Source organism: Podarcis tiliguerta (assembly GCF_965153285.1).
Source record: "Podarcis tiliguerta genome assembly, chromosome: 9".
Classification (NCBI taxonomy): Eukaryota; Metazoa; Chordata; class Lepidosauria; order Squamata; family Lacertidae; genus Podarcis; species Podarcis tiliguerta.
Window position 1 is genome coordinate 53,782,184 of NC_139542.1, and position 19,850 is coordinate 53,802,033.

The 19,850-nt window shown below is 43.8% G+C and overlaps 1 protein-coding gene across 8 annotated transcripts in view; it reads right to left on the reverse strand.

Annotated features, from left to right (window-relative positions):
• DLC1 (DLC1 Rho GTPase activating protein) overlaps window positions 1-19,850 on the reverse strand; it is a 250,599-nt gene that overhangs the window by 221,417 nt on the left and 9,332 nt on the right. For all 8 annotated transcript variants that reach the window (XM_083457974.1, XM_083457972.1, XM_083457970.1 and 5 more), the window contains exon 2: window positions 4,529-5,675. In XM_083457974.1, coding sequence (XP_083314100.1) covers window positions 4,529-5,560 — 1,032 coding nt within the window. In that variant the 5' untranslated portion in view covers window positions 5,561-5,675. The remainder of the gene's footprint in view (window positions 1-4,528; window positions 5,676-19,850) is intronic.

The following is a 19,850-nucleotide window of genomic DNA, read 5'->3' on the forward strand; positions in this document are numbered from 1 at the left end:
GACGAAAGTAAGATTGGAAAAGACAGGGAGTTAAGGGGGGGGGGGGAGAAAAACAATATTAGAGCGCAATTGGAGATGAACCCCATCCGTGTCTGTGCCTCATTTCCCAAAATTACTGAGAACTCTTGATTAGTAATATCACTTTCTTCCTAAATGAAGAACTCTCTTGATTTAATGTATCTGCTTCTAGAACAGGGACTTTTTGATTAAGTTAAGATCAACATAGTTTATAGTTTATTTTCTGGGGAAATAAAAGATTTTGATGATTTAGTTAAAGAGGAATCTACTGTACATCAATTACTTTAGCACCATGATGCTAGTCAAGGAGATGCTGGCAAGCGGTTATAAAGTCATATATAAAACTGCATTTATTACCATTTTAGGCAGCTGAAACCCAAGTGTTTCCTGACTTGATGCATAACAGTTGCAGTATGGTTCTCGGGTTTGCAGTCTAGACAAAATTGGCAGCTTCTAAAATTTATAGCTGCCTGCCGTCGCAAAAATGTGTCAAAATTTAAATTTGCATAAAAGGTTGCACTGCCATGGCCTCGAACCATCCCATTAGTGACTCTGTTTTGTTCAGCACTTGTTTTAAATTCTTTTTGGATTGTTTGGAATCCATCATGTGTCTATCCAAACATGGCTGAAGTCTGTGGGATAGCATTCCATAGCTTCCTAAGGGACAGAGATAATATTTATGATGGTGTTTGCATAAATTCCAAGTACAAATTACACAGTAATCTAAATAAATTAAACCGAAGAACACCACAATGCATAAATTCTAATTAAACAAGTTAGTGCAACAAAATTGTGAGTTTTCCACTGCTTTTTTTTCTGTTGATAAGTTTGTCATTTATGCTTTTGGAATAAGCTTCATTAGCTAAGGCCCCACTTGCACTCTTTGCATAAAGTGGTACCATACCACTTTTAACATCCATGGCTTCTCCCGAAGAATCTTGGGAACTGTAGTGTGCTGGAAATTGTTAGGAGACTTCTATTCTCATCTCTGACTACAGTTCTCAGAGTGATTCCCTCTCTCCTCTTCATAGGAAACTCTGGAAACAGTGGCATTTTAAAAATTTACCTACAGTTCCCAAGATTCTTTGGGGGAAGTTGTGACTGTTTAGCGTAGATTAATACCACTTTAAATGTACGGTGCAGATAGGGGATATGTCACAAATGTCCCTCCACTGGTGATGTGATGAGCACTACAAACCTATATATATATAAGGTAAAGGGACCCCTGACCATTAGGTCCAGTCGTGGCCGACTCTGGGATTGCGGTGCTCATCTCGCTTTACTGGCCAAGGGAGCCGGCGTACAACTTCTGGGTCATGTGGCCAGCATGACTAAGCCGCTTCTGGCGAACCAGAGCAGCACACGGAAACGCCGTTTACCTTCCCGCCGGAGCAGTACCTATTTATCTACTTGCACTTCATGCTTTCAAACTGCTAGGTTGGCAGGAACAGGGACCGAGGAATGGGAGCTCACCCGTCGCGGGGATTCGAACCACCGACCTTCTGATCGGCAAGCCCTAGGCTCTGTGGTTTAACCCACAGCCACCCATGTCCCACAATAAACTGTACTTTATTTTTATATATTCATTCAAAAGTAGGTCTCACTATGCTTAATGGGGCTTACTCCCAGGTATGTATGCATATAATTGAACCCTCCATTCACTTGTCTAGGAGGAAGTCCCAATGGACCCAGTTGGACTTACTTATGAGTAAATATGTATAAGATTGGGAGCATATGATTTTATCTATGCAGGTGCTTGTCCTGTTCATAGCAGCGAAGAGAAACCCAGGTGTGCTGTTGGACTCGGAACTCCTATCAGCCTCAGCCATCATGGCCCACGTTCATGGATGAGAGTTTATAGTCTTACAAGAGCTGGAGGGATTCTAGAATCTTCTATCAAAGGATCAATGGATTCCAGCCATAACAAAATCTTAATGTCTTCCAGAAATAGTGAAGGCCAGCCTAACCATTCTGGATGTCTAAGCAGGGCAACTTACTGAGGCAGCAAGCAGCAGTTTGGAAAGGTCTACAGATTCTTCTTCCAGTCTCCTGCCTGGACTGAATCACCGAGAAGCTTGGTGATCTCACCTACAATTTATAGAAAGCAGCAGACACAGAGGCCTGCTATTGCTCTTCTGCATATGCTTCCTAGCAACAGGGAAAATGGGAGAGTCAGCATTCCGCTTTAGCCGCTGCTGTCAAATATGGAGGCTTTGAAGATTTTCACCACAGGCACTGTCTAACTTTGACAGAGCTAACAACATAGCCAGAGAAAAAGCGACACTTACAGTTTAATCCTACCGTCCAGCTGCAAGCAAAATTAATCCTACCTCATGAATAAGGATTTGGGGACTGGGGAGGACTCTTGTCACAAGGGATTTAAAATCGCTTGCCGTTCCTTTGTCAGAATTGTGGGCGGCGGGCTGGGGGGGGGGAAGGGCTATTTGTGCTGTCCAGAAATTGCTTTCAAATGTGACCATAACTGTCTTATGCGCAACCCAACTAGCACCTCACATAAGTCATTTCCTCATACCGTAGGAGTCTCAGGTGCGTTGAAAAGGAGGCTAATCCTGGGGTTGCTCTGCTGAATCAGTACTGACATAAATTTGCCCTTTTTCGGACCAATTAGTACAAGCGGATATGAGAAGAGCAGAGGGGAGTGACCCGGTTGATGCCTGACCCTAGAGACACCCAGCCAGAGCCAGCAATGTGGGAATGCACAGTCTGTCTCTAGACAAAAGTCACTTACTGAACATTCGTATCAAGAAGTGTCAAAACATCCCAGAGAAATTTCATTAATTTGATTAAAAGCCTTTTCCTAAGGACGTAAGGCTCATACCAAAGGCCTATTTAAGTCAAGCATCCTGTTTCCCACAGCCTCTGACGCCTATGGGAAGCCCCAAGAAGGACGTGGGCCCAACAGCCCTCTCAGATGGCCTTATCCTCCCAACCTTTGTCTCTTACTATTTTAAAGCTACTTAGGTTGGTGGCTGTGGCGTTTGCCCTCCTAGGGGTGTGACATCATACTGGGTTCATAAGGAAAGGGTTAACTTATTGTAAAATGACTAACCAATGGGAACCCAAGGGGGCAGAGTTAACCGTGTATAAGGTTTAAGCACAGAGGGTTTTGGGGGGAGTTAGGAGTTAGAGTTAGGGTGGTTGAGAAGACAATCTGGAGTTAGAAGAAACGGAGAAGAGAAGTCTGTGAGTTGGGCTAGTCTGGTGTGAGAGAGGGAGAGAATTTGTTAAGAGGAGTCAGTCAAACAGTTGATATAATCAGTCAGAAGGTATTAGGAAGGTATAGGCCGGTAAAGAAACTAAAGTTGAGAAACTGATAGGAATATTATCTGAGAAACCATAAACTTGTTAATGTTTATAAAATAAACTTGTTTATTTGGTTCACTTTTAACAACTGTCTGGACTCAGTATTTTACCCGAGAGTAACGGGTTAGTGGCAACGGGGAAGCGAGCACAGTGGTGGCACAGGGATCAATAGACCGTTAAACGTCCGGGGACCCTGTGTGATCGCCACAGTGTCCATCACCACAAGTTGTGGCAGGGAACCTCAACTGTGCACTGTGTGAAAAAATGCAATTTCTTGTCCACCCTGAATCTTTTATCACCCATTTCTCTTGGATGTCCACTTTCCTTCAGATTTGTACTGGTTGTTCCTGAGCAGGGTCTTCCAAAATACACCTCCATTTTCCACGTAGGTAAAACTGTTATAACTTAGAAAAGCGTGAAGCCCTCCGGAGGCATTTTGACAATCACACTAACTGGAATTATTTTGACTCTACTAAGTGCTATGCTGATCTCAGGTTGAATTTAGGGCCAGATGAAGCAGTTAACTGGATCCCTCTCCAGCCCCAAGCTAACGTAGACTGACTGTGAACTTTGAATTCCTTCTAATATGCCAACTGAAGCCTTTAAGCTAGACTGTGGCAAGGGGGATCCAGAGGTGTCCAACCCTACATGGGCCACTTTGACAGGTGGGTGGGGTCACTCACTTGTCAACCACCAGTCGTCATATGATATGCATTCACTCTGTGGCTGCGAAGGAAGAATTTGGAGTGTACTCTTGAGCCACCGATTATTCCTTTGCCCAGCTTGAACCACTTGAATTCAAGCTATGGCTTGAAGGAAGAAGCAGATTTGCACCCTAAGTCCGCTCCCGAGTCTTCCTTTACAGGCCAAATTCAATGCTTTTCGAACTGCCTCCATTTTCTGTCAGCATGCAGGGGGAAAGGTCAGCATGGCTTACCAAATATACCTTGGTGGGCCAACCTCTGAGGCCTAGCAGGCCTAATTAGCCCCATGGGCTCGAGGTTTCACACTGCTGCTTTCAGTTTACTGAGGTCTCATTGACTAAGTCTTAATTTGACAGTGGATTACACCCATTCCTTCCCCAAGCTATCTCAACTGTCAGCTTCTGCCTAGGAACACACATTTCCCAGGAAATCTGAAAACAATTGCAACGAGCAACACCTTTTTATTTTTTAACAGGTCCTACCTTTCTTTTGCGCAAAATGACTTGACCGTCCGTAGGCTCGTGTGTGGTTGTGTTGTTCTTTAAATCACTTATACGTTCCACCAGGGATGTGCTTTTGATGCATTTGTCTTGAGCACACGCATCCAGGACATTTTCATCCAGAACATTTTCCTCCGATAGGAAACAAGAACCAGGTGATGGCTCAAAAACATTTCTGGAGTCGGCAACAACTACATTTAGGTCACTATACGGACCAGGAGAAAATTCATCAAATAATTGACCACAGACTGTTTTTTCATTCCCATCTTTAGGAGCATTCGCTTTTTCATGCCTCTGTGCAGCTACAATATCACAGGCCATCTTCTTCTCAGGCATTGTTTCTCCTGCATCTGGAGGCTCAGAGAAGTTTTCTTCTGGGGTCTCTTCATTTTCATTGGAGCTGCTGTAACAAAGTTCTAGTCTCTCTTCTCTGCTATCACAAATATATTCCTTCAGTGCTTTGGGATCTGTCTCCTTATGAAGTTTCCCAACAGAATCCAAGGCATGACTGGAGTCTTCCTTTGCTTCCACACCTGGGTCCATCTTCATGAAGAGTCCTGCTCCTCCTTCTGACTGGTTCCTTTCAGCTGACCATTTTTCTTCAGGGTCACCAAGCTGGTGGTTGACTTTCTCCAAAGCGAGCTCTACGTCATTGTCCTCGGCATCATTATCGCCACCAATGGAAACATTCACCAATGTTTCTGTGCTAGCCTCAAGGGAGGGAAATTCTTCTTCCTCTTGATGATTGTCATTTTCATCTACCTCTCTGGAAACATTACCAAGCAGCTTTGTGGGGAAACCTCCCAGTTCTCCACCATGACAGCAGTCCGGCAAGGAAGCACTTCTTTCTTTCTGGCTTTCGCTCCAAAGTCTGTCATTTTCCATACCTGCTTGCAAGTTGTCAGCTACTAGGCCATGCCTGCATAATATATTAGAATCAATAGACCCAAACGGCAAGCCCATCCATTGGGTCACGTGTTCTTCCCAGCTTCTTTTTCTGATTGCTAGAGACATGTCATAGTACTTTAGCAACAGGTTCCACAGTGTAATGCAAAGAGGGCCAGAGGAAACATTATGACTTCCATGAAATTCTCTGCAGGATGAAATGGTTTTACCTCTTGCATATCTTCTGTAAAAAGAAGAAGAAATAAATTATCGTTTCAATGTAAGTAACAGAAGCGCATATAGCAGGGAGCGAAGTATGGAAAAGCAACAATAAGTGCCTGAGTTACGAAAAGTTTAGAAAGATGTTTTGCAGAATAACTTTAATCATTTTCCAACAAAGGCAAAAGCTATAATCTAGCATAGCCTCCTTGCTGATTACTCCCTCAAATGAAGTAAACAGAATGCTATAAACAACTTTATAGGAACACAACAGGTTCCATAAGCCAAAATCTGACAATGAGTCTCTCATCACTGCCTCTGTCATGAGACAGCTATTTTCATGGGTTTAAAAGCCATTGGTCTTGTGAGTCTTCGTACACAACACAAGTCCACATTTCTTATTCAGGAAAATAACCAAGCATCACATTATTGTCAAAGGCTGAATTTCCATGCCTGCCTTTTGAACTATTCATACATTCTAGAATATTCATTTATTTTGTTACATTGGTAAATTTAGACCCAAGGCTGAACGTATTTTCAGAACTATTATCTTCCCTAATTATTTTTAAGAAGAATATTTCCAAGGACAGTTTAGTGTTCCCCAACTTACTTCACTGCCACTATCAGAGAAGGCAGAAACGTTTTACTGAGTAGATGGTTTTCTTAGAATAGGTACTGGAGCTTTTCAGATAGAGCTCAGTGATCAAACTATTTACAAGATCACTGGAAGGCTGTCTAAATGGGAGTTGTGTTCAGTTTGGGATATGCTTGAAACAGTCCCACAGACGTGAATATAAACATATAAAGTTGCCTTACAGTGAGTCCAGCATTGTCTACTTTGATTAGAAGGCCTCATTGATCCTACTAGCAGAGGTCCTTCTCAGGCTTGCTACTAGTGCTCCTTCAACTGGAGATGCTATGGGCTGAAAGAATGTGCTGTATACCACAGCTATGGGATTTCCCTTATTGTCTCTTCTTGATTTTTTAAATACAGCATGCTAACTAAAAGGGTACTGATGGTCATGTGATGTTCCTTGAGCTAGGAGTGTAGTATGTAGTATGTCACTCTTAGAACCCATTCAGGCCACAATAGTTCAAGGACCGCTTCTCAATAAACTGTGATAATTATCTGAGGCCCTTCTTAATGTGGCTCATCCACAAGAGGGTGGCAGCACAAAAATGGGCCTTTTCTGCAGTGGCTCCTCATTTGTGGAATGCTCTTCCCAGGAAGGTTCACCTGGCACCTTCACTATGCATTATTAGGCGCCAGGCAACAACATTCCTCTTCAGCCAGGCCTTTGGGTAATTTATATTTTATGGCCTTTTAAATGTGGTTGGGGGAGGGAGGTTACTGTTTTGTTTCAACTATTCATTTTGTGCTTCTATCCTGTTGTTTTTTTTAATATTGTGAACCATTTTCAGATCTTCAGATGAAGGGCAGTATATAAATTTAATAAATAATGATGATGATGATGATAATTCAGAACCCATTATACTACACATTTTACAGCACATTGGTAGTTGATTTGTGTTAGAATAATTCTCCTTATCATTTGATAGGACGATACTGTTGACTAAGGGTGGATCCACACACAGGGGAAAAAACGCTATAAATAAGTTAGAAATTAAATTGTTATAACAAAAGGGGGGGGGGGAACCACTATGGAAAACTACAAAGAAATTTTATGTTGTTCTCCGGCACCAACTGGTGTTACATGTTTATTATGCATTCAAAATGCTGGGTTTTATTTTACTAATGTAGCTGAGTCCCAAGTTACTCCAGGACAATAAAACTGACTCAGGGGTAATTTAATTGTTTGCATGGGCTTGTAGTCTATAGTAATTAAGTGAACCACCCATTGTTTTGTTCTGATTTCATGTTCCCAATCGCAGCTCTTCTGCTGTACAAAATAAAAGGTGACATACAAATGATCCATTTAACCGCCTGATTAATAGGCAGTTAGTGACTGGCCTTGTTCATCTGCTTAAAGCAGCTGTCTGTTGTAAACATGGATGAATGAAGTGGAGAACAGATAAAATCAGAGGTGAACAAACAAAGAACACAGTAAAAGATTCTGCAATTCTATCATAGGAAAGCCAGCACATTACAATAATTCATAAATATAAATGGAGAGGGGAAAATCCCAGCAAGCATTACACAGTCCTCTGGCCTGATTAATGGGCCTTGGGTTGCTCCAGCAATTTTTCTGCAGGTCTTTCTGTTTCCGAGTGTCCCTGAGTTTGGAAGGGCCCAGCTCACTTGAATAATGAGTATCTTCAGCATGGAGGTGTCCTCTAGTAAGTCGGGAGAAACCATTGCTGACTCTGTGGCCCAATTCATACGCTATCCAAATAGCACGCTTGCTGTTGGAAACTTGAATTGAATAGGGGCAGATAAGGCTCCTCAACCAGGGAAGGTAGCGCATCTAGGAGAAGAAAAACTCAGGTCCTAAACCTCTTCTGCCTTGCAGGATATCTTTGGGAGAAGAAAAGGCTAAGGGGTAAACCAGGGGTCAGCAAACCTTTTTGGCAGGGGGCCGGTCCACTGTCCCTCAGACCTTGTGGGGGCTAGAATATATATATATATATATATATATATGCTTTCGTAGATTTTCACGGGTACAGGAATGCAGGTTTTGGTGTCCTCGGGTGTCTTCCCGTGTAAAAGTTGGGGTGTCTAGGCGACGTTTCGACGAGGTCTCACTCGTCATCTTCAGGCTGGTGCTTTCGGCTTCTTGTTACTGGAACAGAGCAGGATCTCAGTGTTTGAGTTCCTATAAATACTGTTGAGGAGGTGTGGTGTATAGCCTCCAATGTTCTGGGCAGAGAGGAGGTTCCCAGGCTAGTGTGCCTTTTCTTCTTTTGTTCCTTAATTACTTGAGGGATATCTTGAGTGATTTCTTGAGTGATTTCCTGAATCCCACTTAGGTGGGTCATTAGGTGTGGATTAGTTGCTAAAGCCTTCGTGTCTTGAACTCTTGAACTTTGTGAAGAGTTTTTCTGAGAAGATGGCTGTACTGCACTTGGTTGTGCTCTGGCTTGGCTTCGTGTATAGGGGCGAGCTGTGGTTTTGTGGCCTGTGCCAGCCAGATCTGTGTAGGGATTGCAGGGGGGTGCAGCATCCGGAGGTGCCACCCTGGTTTGGCTACTGGATGGTGTCTGTAATTTATCTGTGGAGAGGGTCTGGGTTTGGGTCTGGTGTGGTTGATTGGTGATGGCGTTCTGTGTGCCTCTGGATCTGGTGTCAGATTTTGTGGGGAGGGCTAATTTCCAGATGTCTGGCAAGCGGGATGTGTCGTCACGCTTGTTCATGTTGTGAGGGTGTTTCTCTATCTCGATGGCTTCCATGATTATTCTCTTGTGGTGATGTTCCATGTTAAAGAGCAATTTGGAATCTGCAAAATTAATTTCGTGTCCTGTTTCTTTCATGTGTTGGAAAAGAGAGGAAGTTTTTTCTTCTTTTTTGACGGCATTCTTGTGTTCTGCGATCCGTGCATTTATTCGTCTGTTTGTTTGTCCAATGTACGTGGCTGGGCAGACTTTGCAGGGTATTTCATAGACCCCTTGGTTTTCCAACTGAATTTTATCCTTGGGGTTTCTGAGGATATTGGCTATTTTTTGGTTGGTGCAAAAGGCTGTTTTGATATTGTGTTTATGGAGGATTTTGCTAATTTTATCTGTAGTGCCCTTGATATAAGGAAGGAGGGCTATGCCATTGTTTTCTTCTGTGTCTTGGTTTTTGGGGGGTGTTTCTTTTTGGATTAGCTTCGTAACCCTGTTTTGCTGGTATCCATTGGCAATTAACACATTTGAGAGATTCTGTAACTCAGTTGTCAAGTGGTCTTCGTCAGCCAGGCGTTTGGTTCTGGAGATGAGAGTCTTGGCTACGGAGTTTATTTGTGCAGGGTGGTGGTGTGATTGTGCATGTAAGTAGCGGTTGGTGTGTGTTTTTTTCCGGTAGATAGTGTGTCCTAGGGAGCCATCAGGTTTTTTGTAGATTAGGACGTCAAGGAAGGGAAGTTGGTTGTTGGCTTCTATTTCCATAGTGAATTGTATTTTGGGGTGTAGGCTGTTGAGATGTGTGAGGAAGCTATCCAGTTTTTCCTTCCCGTGTGGCCAAATTACAAAGGTGTCGTCAACATATCTGAGCCAAAGTTTGGGTTTGTGTTCTGACTTGTCTAAAGCATTGGTTTCAAAGTGTTCCATGTACAGGTTAGCGATGACCGGTGAGAGGGGTGATCCCATAGGTGCTCCTTCTATCTGTTTGTATCTTTGTCCATTGTGGATGAAACTTTGGCTCAGATATGTTGACGACACCTTTGTTGACGACACCTTTGTAATTTGGCCACACGGGAAGGAAAAACTGGATAGCTTCCTCACACATCTCAACAGCCTACACCCCAAAATACAATTCACTATGGAAATAGAAGCCAACAACCAACTTCCCTTCCTTGACGTCCTAATCTACAAAAAACCTGATGGCTCCCTAGGACACACTATCTACCGGAAAAAAACACACACCAACCGCTACTTACATGCACAATCACACCACCACCCTGCACAAATAAACTCCGTAGCCAAGACTCTCATCTCCAGAACCAAACGCCTGGCTGACGAAGACCACTTGACAACTGAGTTACAGAATCTCTCAAATGTGTTAATTGCCAATGGATACCAGCAAAACAGGGTTACGAAGCTAATCCAAAAAGAAACACCCCCCAAAAACCAAGACACAGAAGAAAACAATGGCATAGCCCTCCTTCCTTATATCAAGGGCACTACAGATAAAATTAGCAAAATCCTCCATAAACACAATATCAAAACAGCCTTTTGCACCAACCAAAAAATAGCCAATATCCTCAGAAACCCCAAGGATAAAATTCAGTTGGAAAACCAAGGGGTCTATGAAATACCCTGCAAAGTCTGCCCAGCCACGTACATTGGACAAACAAACAGACGAATAAATGCACGGATCGCAGAACACAAGAATGCCGTCAAAAAAGAAGAAAAAACTTCCTCTCTTTTCCAACACATGAAAGAAACAGGACACGAAATTAATTTTGCAGATTCCAAATTGCTCTTTAACATGGAACATCACCACAAGAGAATAATCATGGAAGCCATCGAGATAGAGAAACACCCTCACAACATGAACAAGCGTGACGACACATCCCGCTTGCCAGACATCTGGAAATTAGCCCTCCCCACAAAATCTGACACCAGATCCAGAGGCACACAGAACGCCATCACCAATCAACCACACCAGACCCAAACCCAGACCCTCTCCACAGATAAATTACAGACACCATCCAGTAGCCAAACCAGGGTGGCACCTCCGGATGCTGCACCCCCCTGCAATCCCTACACAGATCTGGCTGGCACAGGCCACAAAACCACAGCTCGCCCCTATACACGAAGCCAAGCCAGAGCACAACCAAGTGCAGTACAGCCATCTTCTCAGAAAAACTCTTCACAAAGTTCAAGAGTTCAAGACACGAAGGCTTTAGCAACTAATCCACACCTAATGACCCACCTAAGTGGGATTCAGGAAATCACTCAAGAAATCACTCAAGATATCCCTCAAGTAATTAAGGAACAAAAGAAGAAAAGGCACACTAGCCTGGGAACCTCCTCTCTGCCCAGAACATTGGAGGCTATACACCACACCTCCTCAACAGTATTTATAGGAACTCAAACACTGAGATCCTGCTCTGTTCCAGTAACAAGAAGCCGAAAGCACCAGCCTGAAGATGACGAGTGAGACCTCGTCGAAACGTCGCCTAGACACCCCAACTTTTACACGGGAAGACACCCGAGGACACCAAAACCTGCATTCCTGTACCCGTGAAAATCTACGAAAGCAAATATCTCACCTCTACGGGGAGGAAACCTTCCAGCTGACAAGAACCTACGAGAAACTAGAAATCCGAAGAGCCACCATCTTATGTGATCTCTTGTTCCTACGCAACTGCCGAGACAACAACTTAATTCCCACATGCTTCCAACTTAAATTCCACTCTAAAACCCCAGCTACCGAAAGGATCCTGAAACGAACTGAACTATCTCTAATCAGAAACGAACTACACAAGAAAAGATACCTACTAAACCAAACCAACAAAGATCTACTCACTCTTCACCTCAAACTCTGTAACAAAATCCACCCTGCACTCTGGGACAAATGCAAACAACTAGCCGTCTGGAGAGCTGAAACGGAGACCTCACACAAGACAGACACACACACCAACAAACTCCACAAACTAGAGAAACGCCAGAAGCCCAGCCACCCTCCACAACAACCCATGAAACAAACAGTACATAACATATCAGACAGGATCCTCACCTCAACTGAAACCAAAGTACTCTCCAAAGGTTTCAACTTTGCAGTCGCCCCGAGACGCATCCCCACGGAAAACATCATATGTGGAGTCGAAGCTAGCCTAACCAAAATCAATCCAGATGAAGCCAATAAAATCAGACTTGAAGTCACCAACATCCTCTGCTCCAGCAAACCACCCAGAAGCAATTTACACAAAGAAGAACAGAAAGCACTCACCAACCTGAGGAAAGACAACAACATAATCATTCTCCCAGCAGACAAAGGTAATGCCACTGTTGTGATGAACACATCGGACTACCAAGCAAAACTATCAAATCTACTCCAAGACCCTACCTACCAACCTATAAAAACAGATCCCACCACCTATCTGGAAAAAACCACCAAATCCAAAATAAAAGCCTCTCCTATCAGTGAAGAAATCCAGCTAAGAATCATCCCCAGAGAAAAATCATCCAGATGCCCCAAACTCTACGGCCTCCCCAAGATACACAAAGAAGGAACACCACTCAGACCAATAGTCAGCTCCATAGGCTCACCTCTACAAAATCTCGCTAAATTTCTCGCCAAGCAACTTCAGCCCTATGCAGAATCCATCTCTTCACACGTTCCAAACTCCTTCCAGTTCATAGAAACAATAAAGAAGCAAAACCTACAACCCAATGACCTACTTGTGAGCTTCGATGTTGTATCTCTCTTCACACAAGTGCCCATTAATGAAGCCTTGACAGCCATTCAAAACAAATACAATCCCCCCGAATACATCTTGGACCTGACCAACCACTGCCTAACCAACACGTACTTCATCCACAATGGACAAAGATACAAACAGATAGAAGGAGCACCTATGGGATCACCCCTCTCACCGGTCATCGCTAACCTGTACATGGAACACTTTGAAACCAATGCTTTAGACAAGTCAGAACACAAACCCAAACTTTGGCTCAGATATGTTGACGACACCTTTGTAATTTGGCCACACGGGAAGGAAAAACTGGATAGCTTCCTCACACATCTCAACAGCCTACACCCCAAAATACAATTCACTATGGAAATAGAAGCCAACAACCAACTTCCCTTCCTTGACGTCCTAATCTACAAAAAACCTGATGGCTCCCTAGGACACACTATCTACCGGAAAAAAACACACACCAACCGCTACTTACATGCACAATCACACCACCACCCTGCACAAATAAACTCCGTAGCCAAGACTCTCATCTCCAGAACCAAACGCCTGGCTGACGAAGACCACTTGACAACTGAGTTACAGAATCTCTCAAATGTGTTAATTGCCAATGGATACCAGCAAAACAGGGTTACGAAGCTAATCCAAAAAGAAACACCCCCCAAAAACCAAGACACAGAAGAAAACAATGGCATAGCCCTCCTTCCTTATATCAAGGGCACTACAGATAAAATTAGCAAAATCCTCCATAAACACAATATCAAAACAGCCTTTTGCACCAACCAAAAAATAGCCAATATCCTCAGAAACCCCAAGGATAAAATTCAGTTGGAAAACCAAGGGGTCTATGAAATACCCTGCAAAGTCTGCCCAGCCACGTACATTGGACAAACAAACAGACGAATAAATGCACGGATCGCAGAACACAAGAATGCCGTCAAAAAAGAAGAAAAAACTTCCTCTCTTTTCCAACACATGAAAGAAACAGGACACGAAATTAATTTTGCAGATTCCAAATTGCTCTTTAACATGGAACATCACCACAAGAGAATAATCATGGAAGCCATCGAGATAGAGAAACACCCTCACAACATGAACAAGCGTGACGACACATCCCGCTTGCCAGACATCTGGAAATTAGCCCTCCCCACAAAATCTGACACCAGATCCAGAGGCACACAGAACGCCATCACCAATCAACCACACCAGACCCAAACCCAGACCCTCTCCACAGATAAATTACAGACACCATCCAGTAGCCAAACCAGGGTGGCACCTCCGGATGCTGCACCCCCCTGCAATCCCTACACAGATCTGGCTGGCACAGGCCACAAAACCACAGCTCGCCCCTATACACGAAGCCAAGCCAGAGCACAACCAAGTGCAGTACAGCCATCTTCTCAGAAAAACTCTTCACAAAGTTCAAGAGTTCAAGACACGAAGGCTTTAGCAACTAATCCACACCTAATGACCCACCTAAGTGGGATTCAGGAAATCACTCAAGAAATCACTCAAGATATCCCTCAAGTAATTAAGGAACAAAAGAAGAAAAGGCACACTAGCCTGGGAACCTCCTCTCTGCCCAGAACATTGGAGGCTATACACCACACCTCCTCAACAGTATTTATAGGAACTCAAACACTGAGATCCTGCTCTGTTCCAGTAACAAGAAGCCGAAAGCACCAGCCTGAAGATGACGAGTGAGACCTCGTCGAAACGTCGCCTAGACACCCCAACTTTTACACGGGAAGACACCCGAGGACACCAAAACCTGCATATATATATATATATATATATATATATATATATATATATTTGGGGGGAATAATGAATTCCTATGCCCCACAAATAACCCAGAGATGCCTTTTAAATAAAAGGACACATTCTACTCATGTAAAAACATGCTGATTCCCAGACTGTCCGTGGGTCGGATTTAGAAGGCAATTGGGCCGGATCCAGCCCTCTGGCCTTAGTTTGCCCACCCATGGGGTAAACCCTACACAAATCCAGAGTGTAGTCTCTAAGGCTGTTGGATGGCACCTCGTATGCCTTCTTCCAGCAACTCCTGCAGCCAAGCTTGTGCCAAACATATTGCTCAGCTGCCCTTTGGACCACATCAGTGACTGGGCAGCTCAGGGCCTCCATACATATTGCCCAGGCTTGCGCTCCAGGGAGGTCACTTCAGTTTGACATTTCCCTTGGAGGTGCACTCCATTGTCTCTCAAGACAGATGGATGCCAACAGCTTGTTGGAAACTTGATTTGTGCCAGTGTGTTTACAATTACTCACATGTGAAGTGACACATGCCCCATTCGAGACAATATGAATCATGCCAAAGTAGCAAAATACATCCCAATCAGGGACCTCCCTAGCATGATTGACATCATCTGGAATCAGTGGCGTAGCATGGGGGGTGCAGGGGGGGCCAGCCGCACCGGGCGCAACATCTGGGGGGTAGGGTTAGGGGGTGCAAATCCACGGGTTAGGGGGCACAAATCCATGGGTTAGGGGGCACAAATTACTTGCCTTGTCCCGGGTGCTGACAACCACGCTATGCCACTGTCTAGAACTGCATGTGCCCATAGATGTGCATATAAAGAGGTGTCTGTCTGCTTTGGGTTCATGATGGCAACCACATCACAAATGTCGCATGCAAAGAATGTCTGCCAGCGATTGCTTATGGCTTGCGTGCCACCTTCTCATCTGCCTATCTTTCCAATGAGCCTCGTGTGATACGATGATCTGTGCCAAGCTTCTGAGTCATTAGAAGAGGCTGCTGTGCAGACTTATTATGGAATTTATGACAACACTATCATTCAGAATCATGTAAGCATAGGAAACAAACAACACAATGTCACCCCAAAAAAATTGAGAAGCCTACCGAGTTATGATATTTTATCATAATAAATCATACATAACAATGAAATAATGCTTCAAACCCCTTTGGAGCAGGGGTAGTTGACATGATGCTCTCCTAGTTTTCTGCAAAGTGATGTTTTGTCCTGGATTTTAGGCAAGTCAAATTGCATATTTGTAAAAAAAATAAATCAGATTTCCCTAAAAGAAGCTCAACAACTGGGTTGGTTTTCTTCAGAAAAGCTCAAATTTCCATTTTGCTTTATCTCCTTATGCAAACTGTTATCTTTCCCCTGCCTCTCCTTATTTGCAAGATGGTAAAGTACTACTCCCTTCCCTTGCAAGGTTATTGTAATGGTTAATGGAATTATATGTGTGCATCACTTTGAAAACTCCGAGAGAGAAGAGTACATATATGTGTAATGTATCTATATGCAGCCATGTATGTTAAAGTGTACGTGTAAAATGAGTGCATGTTTGAAAAACAAATTCTATATGCCAGGACTATATCTATTTCTTCATGGCCCGTTAGGTGAAAGGAAATAAAATGATGCTTTTTAAATATATACACCATCAGAGGGGGACCTCCTTATTAAATAACAGCAACGACAATAAAGGAAATTTCTGGGTTGTAACATATTACAGGTTCAAGGAACAGCCACTTCTCCTTTTCACTCCCTACATAGGAACTGTCAGCACTTAGCATGGATCTGCTTATTGATTTCAGCAATAAAGAAGATTAACTACCGAGTTTGTTCTGGGTCATTTCAGTCTACCGAGGGAAGCTCCGATTGCACACCCAGACCACAAGGCTGTCCTGACAAATCACATGCCTGAAGGTATAAAAGGAGGCAGCCTGAAAGAATTGCAGAATTATAGCTGTGCAACTGAACCTCCATAAATTACGCCTTGACAAAGTGACTTTCACAACGGAGCGTCTGCATGCTCAGAGGCCTTTAACCTCCCTTTTAAGTCCAGCCTGCTCCCATTTCACAACCATATTTTCCACGTCTACAAAGCTGAAGAAGAGGACCCTGCATGCGCAAGGGTTAACAGAATTCACTGCCGGCTGCATGAGGATGAGGATGGTGAAACAAAACCTTCTCTCAAGGAAAGATGTAGCCAAATAGGAGAAAAGAAAAAGGACCTGATAAATAGGGAATGAGCAAAACTCACTTTTGCTATGCATGGCGTAAGCAAAAGAAATAACAGGGGAACCTACTGAAATCTGCACCTCTTGACAATGCATACATCTTTTCATTTGTATGCAGTCTTCCATAGCAAAGCTATGCTCAAGGCGGCTTACAATATGAAAAATAATAACTGCATAATTACAAACAAAGCAAAATTCGTCAAACAGCCATGATCCTGCCTCCAATAGGTTTATGACATGTCTTGACATCATTACGTTATGCATCTCCTCAACTCCATTTCACAGCTAGCAAGGTAGTGTTGCTGGGTAATGGCATTAAGACATGAGGTAAGTCATGTTATGGAAAGGGAGGGGGAATTTGAATCAAGGCTGCCAGTACATGAAGCCCTGCTTTGTCCTGTATAATTTGGTATGGAAAAAAGCACCAGTGCCAGCCCTATCTCAGAGGCAAGGGCATTCCACAAATGGGGTACCACAACAGAAGGCCTTCTGCATAAAACATAAATCCTGGAAGTGGGACATTGAGAAGAGCCTCCTTGGCAGATCAGGCAAGACAATATAGTAGTAGTAGTAGTAGTAGTAGTAATAATAATAATAATAATAATAATAATAATAATAATATATCCAGCCACTCTGGGCAGCTTCCAACAAAGTATTAAAATACAGTGGTCTGTTAAACATTAAAAGCTTCCCTAAACAGGGCTGCTTTCAGATGTCTTCTAAAAGTCTGGTAGTTGTTCTTTTCTTTGACATCTGGTGGGAGGGCGTTCCACAGGGTGGGTGCTTCAGGTATTTAGGACCCATGGTCATTCTAGGCTTTAAAAATCACCACCAGCGCCATAAATTCAGGGAGGTGTGCTGGGCACCAGTGCAACTCCTTTCCATTCAGTGATATGGCTCTCATTGGCTGATCTGCTTCATAACTTGGCTGCTGCATTTTGCACTATCTGCAGCTTCCAAGTCACTTCCAAGGGAAATTGTCACATTGTGCAAGTGGTGTTACATCTTGTTTGGCCCAGGGCTCAAACACTTGCTAACTCATGAAGCTCACCGGGTGATCTGGAGGCAACTCTTGGCATTTCAGTCTAATCTGTAGCGCATGATTTGGGTACGGATTAAATCGGAAACTGCAGGTGTACTGCTAAATAAACCTTATCTACACTGGTAATTTAATAGCAAATTTAACACCTACCAGGCAAAGAGAGTTACTGTCTAAAATACTGCTGTTGTTTTCTTTCTCTTCTGTAAACTGAGTTTTATGCTTCCAAGGAGATGGCTACATTCAAACATTGACCAGCGGCTGGACCCTTGCTAAATGCTGAAATAAATAATTACGGTTAAATAGTTTCACACCCAAAGTGTCCATCAAGAGAAATTCAGCCCACTGCATAAACAAGCCAGTCAGCCAGACAACAGTAGCATGGTTCATTTTATTACATGCAGACAGGAAATATAAGGTAAGACAGGATAAACAATTCCCTAGAGGCTGACAGTGTGCCGGTGTCAAGTTTAAGGAGAATTTCTGGAAGCTCTAGTTCTGAAGTGACGTGCCGCACAGTCTTCGACATTCATGCACGCCCACGTGGTCAAAGGTCAAGAACAGGAGAGTGGCGAATGTGTTATTTCCATCTCGATTAAATACATATATTTATATATACGTGGGCAACAGATCTCTGTTTTCATTTTTGGATGTAGAGCTTCCACGGCAATGCATTTATTTGACATTGCAATAGCTCATGTTTCTAACTGGGTAGCCGATAGAAAGATAAAACTGGAGAGTCATATTTCATTTTAAAATAATGAAAACAGGATAGATTAAGGGGTCGAGCCTATGTTTCCCAGCAGGGCAGCTGAGGGATGATAGGCTGCAAAGGAATGGCTGCTCAAATGGTGGAGAGGGAGATGCGATGGCATGCCTACTGCTGGAGTCTTCCCAGTGGGGTAGTGGAAAGCTCCCCTCCTATCACTGCCCTGTTGGTGGTGCAAGGCATATCAGGGAGTCTGTTTACCTGCAGCATCCAGATTCCCTGCATTATCCTGAGACACACCAAAATGGGCCCCATAACAGCACTAGCTTTTGAGATGGTGCAGTTTGCTTCAACTCTGTGGGCTAAAAGCAGAGAGGAGCCAGGGACAAACATGCAATCCCTTGCCAACATGTGCTTGGAATCTTGTTCATTATTCCAGGTGTCATAAGAGAGCTGCAGAGATAGTGCAGGATAGTGTGAACCCCGGAAATGATCTCTTTCAGCTTCTGCCTTCTGGAAGAAGGTACAGGGTTATAAAGACTTGGACTAGCCGCCTGAGAAACAGTTTCTATCCAAATGCGATTTTGGTTTTAAATGCAGTGTAAGGTTGTCTCTATGGGAGTAAATTAGGTTCAGTCGTGACTGACTCTGGGGTTGCGGTGCTCATCTTGCTTAATTGGCCAAGGGAGCCGCCATACAGCTTCCGGGTCATGTGGCCATCATGACTAAGCCGCTTCTGGTGAAACCAGAGCAGCACACGGAAACGTTGTTTACCTTCCCACCAGAGCGGTACCTATTTATCTACTTGCACTTTGACGTGCTTTCGAACTGCTAGGTTGGCAGGAGCAGGGACCGAGCAACGGGAGCTCACCCCATCGCGGGGATTCGAACTGCCGACCTTCTGATCGGCAAGTCCTAAGCTCTGTGGTTTAACCCACAGCGCCACTCGCATCCCTTCTATGGGACATATGGTCTATGGGAGTATATTGTATTTAATTATGGGGTATCAGAGTTTTTAAGGGGTTAACCAGGCTGGGATAGCAGGCTTGTGGTATCGCATCGGAAGTGTGTTCATTATTGGAGACACACTTAGAATCTCCTTCCCTCTTTGATGGAGATAGCGCACACAGGGGTGTTGTGGGTGGGTGAGGCTTATAAGAGTGCCCCTGCCTCATCTCCACTTCTCTCTCCCCCCCCCCACATTCATACTAATACCTGCCTAGAGCTTGGATCATCAAACTCTCTGTGTGCCTGTTTATATGGGCCCCTCCATACAACCTGTTTATTGAGCATTCACCCTGATTTGCTTGTACAATGCTGACACCAAAGCTAGATTTTACTGAGGTCTTTACTGAGCATTCATTCTGATTGGTTTGGGGGTGGTGGTCATATGACAATGAGCAGCCTTCATCCTGATTTGC